General features: G+C 63.9%; 1 protein-coding gene across 1 annotated transcript; it reads right to left on the reverse strand.

Annotated features, from left to right (window-relative positions):
• Positions 1-983: 983 nt before the first annotated feature.
• Utf1 (undifferentiated embryonic cell transcription factor 1) lies at positions 984-2,105 on the reverse strand. Its single transcript, XM_004625720.1, has 2 exons — positions 1,547-2,105; positions 984-1,459 (listed from the first exon to the last, which is right to left on the reverse strand). Exons 1-2 carry the CDS (start codon positions 2,103-2,105, stop codon positions 984-986), a joined length of 1,035 nt encoding a protein of 344 aa, XP_004625777.1.
• Between the last annotated feature and the right edge of the window lie 163 nt (positions 2,106-2,268).

Here is a 2,268-nt window from a genome sequence, read left to right on the forward strand (position 1 = left end):
TTCAGGACAGCCCCAAAGTGAAGCTAGCCCGACACACACTCCTTGTTTAGCTGTGTGGCCCGGATGGGTCCCTGAATTTGTAAAACCAGCCCATTGTGTTGCTTGAGTGTGCAATTGTCATGCTAGTGGGGTGCCTCCGGCTACATTCTCGTCTCTGGCTCCACCCTGCCCTCCCCCACCCAGGCTCTCCAGTGGGGGGGGGGGGCTTGGAATTGCCCTTTACTGTGCTCTCCTCTCAGGCTGCTTTTTAGGATTCCAGGGGAAGGGCAGGGACCCTGCCCTTAGGCTTAGCCAAAGGGCTCGGACCTCAAACTGGCCATGAAAGATGAGACCGGCAATTTCCAGAGCTAAGCTCCTGGCCCCTCCTGTCAAGAGTCCAATTCCTCAGACTGCATTCAATTGGTCCAGGCCAAGGCCAAACTTAGGGGGAGTCCCATCCAAAGAGGTTTTTTTTTTTTTTTGGCAGAACTGGGGATTGAACTCAGACTCTTGTGCTTGCTAGGGAAGCGCTTATTCTACTGAGCCATCTCCCTGGACCCCCTAAAGAGTTTCTATTCCCAGGCAGGAAGAACTAAGGGAATCTTTTTTTACTTCGACTCTTCCTCCACTTTTTAGTGTAAAACCTGCCAGGAGAGCGGTTTTTGCTCACCACCATCCCGTGCTGCCTGAACTCTTACAAGACAGGGTTCTGCATGACCTCAGGAGCACTTGAGGTCCTGGTGACCACCCCAGCACTTCCCCAAGGTGTGCTGATACCTCGGGGACGCTGGAGCCCCTCCCTAGGACTGAAAGCATTTTACCTTACCCTGACCTTTGAAACCACTATCGGTAGGAGGCCATTCTTGGCCCTGTATTCATTCACAGGGATAAGTCGGAAAAACAACCTCTTTATTTAACATACCTAATTTAGGGTGAGGGGCTGCAAAAGTGGCCAAGGCAAAGGAAGTTTGGCCCTGGACAGGGTAGCTGGCCACAGGCGGGTCTCACATGTGCAGGTCCCGCAGGACACCCCGTTCGGCGGCCGCATTGCCCAAGATGAATCCCACAGCGAGGGACACGGTCTGGTCGAAGGAGCCCCGAAGCTGCTCCACGTGCTGGTTGAGGGCCTGCAGCTGGTCACGGAGTGGGCCCAGGATCGCTACGATGTCACCGAGGTGTGTTAAGGTCTGAAGCAGCGCGGAATTTAGCGTAGGTGGCGGTAGTTGCGGGGGTGTGCTGTCATCGGGGCGAGAAGGCGGGGTGTTGGGGCCCTCTGGGGAGGGATCTGGGTCCGGCGGGGGTGGGGTTCCCGGGGCTTGGGCCGGATCGGCGACGAAGGTTCGGAAGGCTGACGGGGCGTGAGCCATCGAGGAGCCCGGGGCGAAACAAGGCTCTGCAGATCTCGGTGAGGACGGGTTGAATCTGAGCAGGCAGGCGGGGTCTGCGTCGGGGTCTCGGGTGGCTGGCTGCGGCGCTCCGCCTGCAGAGCGCAACGCACGATCGGTGGGGCTACCCGGGCGCCGCCTCCCACGCCACGCGGCCCCGGGCTTTCTCCCTTCCCGCCTACCTGGCTCCTCGAGGAAGCGCGCAGGCACTGCAGAAGCCCGGCGTCTGCCCCGCTGCGGGCGCCCGGGTCCCGCGGGGCGGCGGCGGACGCGCCTTCGTCCGTGGTCGCCCAGCAGGCCCATGAGTTCACGGATCTGCGCGTCGAAGGGCCCGGACGGCTGGCCTTGCGCGTCGCGAAGCTTGTCTTTGAGGAACTTGTAGCGGCGGCGGCACTGCGCGGGCGTACGCCGCACCTGCTGGCGGGCTAGCGCGGCTGACACGCGGCGGTAGGTGGGCTGGGCCTGGCGGCGATCCAGCAGCAGCGAGCGCCACACGGTAGGCTGCAGCAGTGTGCCCAGCAGGAGCTCCGTCTCGCGTTCGCTCCAGGGCGTGCGCTGCGCCGAGCCCGGGGACACGGGCGACTTGGGCGACTCAGGTGCCGCCAGCGCGCTCGGCGTCGCCGGATCCGCGAGAGGCGTCCCCGGCTCGTCTTCGGCCGGCTGAAGGTCGGAGTCGGGGCTAGCTGGCGACGGCAGCGCGGAGGGCGCGAGCGGAGCAGGCCGCCGTGGCCGGAGTAGCATCCCGCGGGCCAGGCCTAGGCACGAGGCTCCGGGTCAACTGCCGGACCAAAGAGGCTGGCGCCCGCGAGCCGCCCACACACGCTCTGAGGCCCCCGCGCCGCCGCCGCGTCCGGGCCAGTTCTACGCGACCCTCCCACCGCCCGCTGCGGCCCCGCCCCGCCCC

This window comes from Octodon degus, unplaced genomic scaffold (assembly GCF_000260255.1).
Source record: "Octodon degus isolate 3935 unplaced genomic scaffold, OctDeg1.0 scaffold00010, whole genome shotgun sequence".
NCBI lineage: Eukaryota > Metazoa > Chordata > Mammalia > Rodentia > Octodontidae > Octodon > Octodon degus.

Bases quoted from the DNA above. Each gene is read 5' to 3' on its own strand.
- Utf1 (XM_004625720.1), bottom strand. From the start codon at position 2,105: ATGCTACTCCGGCCACGGCGGCCTGCTCCGCTCGCGCCCTCCGCGCTG. The intron at 1,460-1,546 runs GTAGGCGGGAAG...TGCGCTCTGCAG, and splicing joins GCGCTTCCTCGAGGAGCCAG to GCGGAGCGCCGCAGCCAGCC.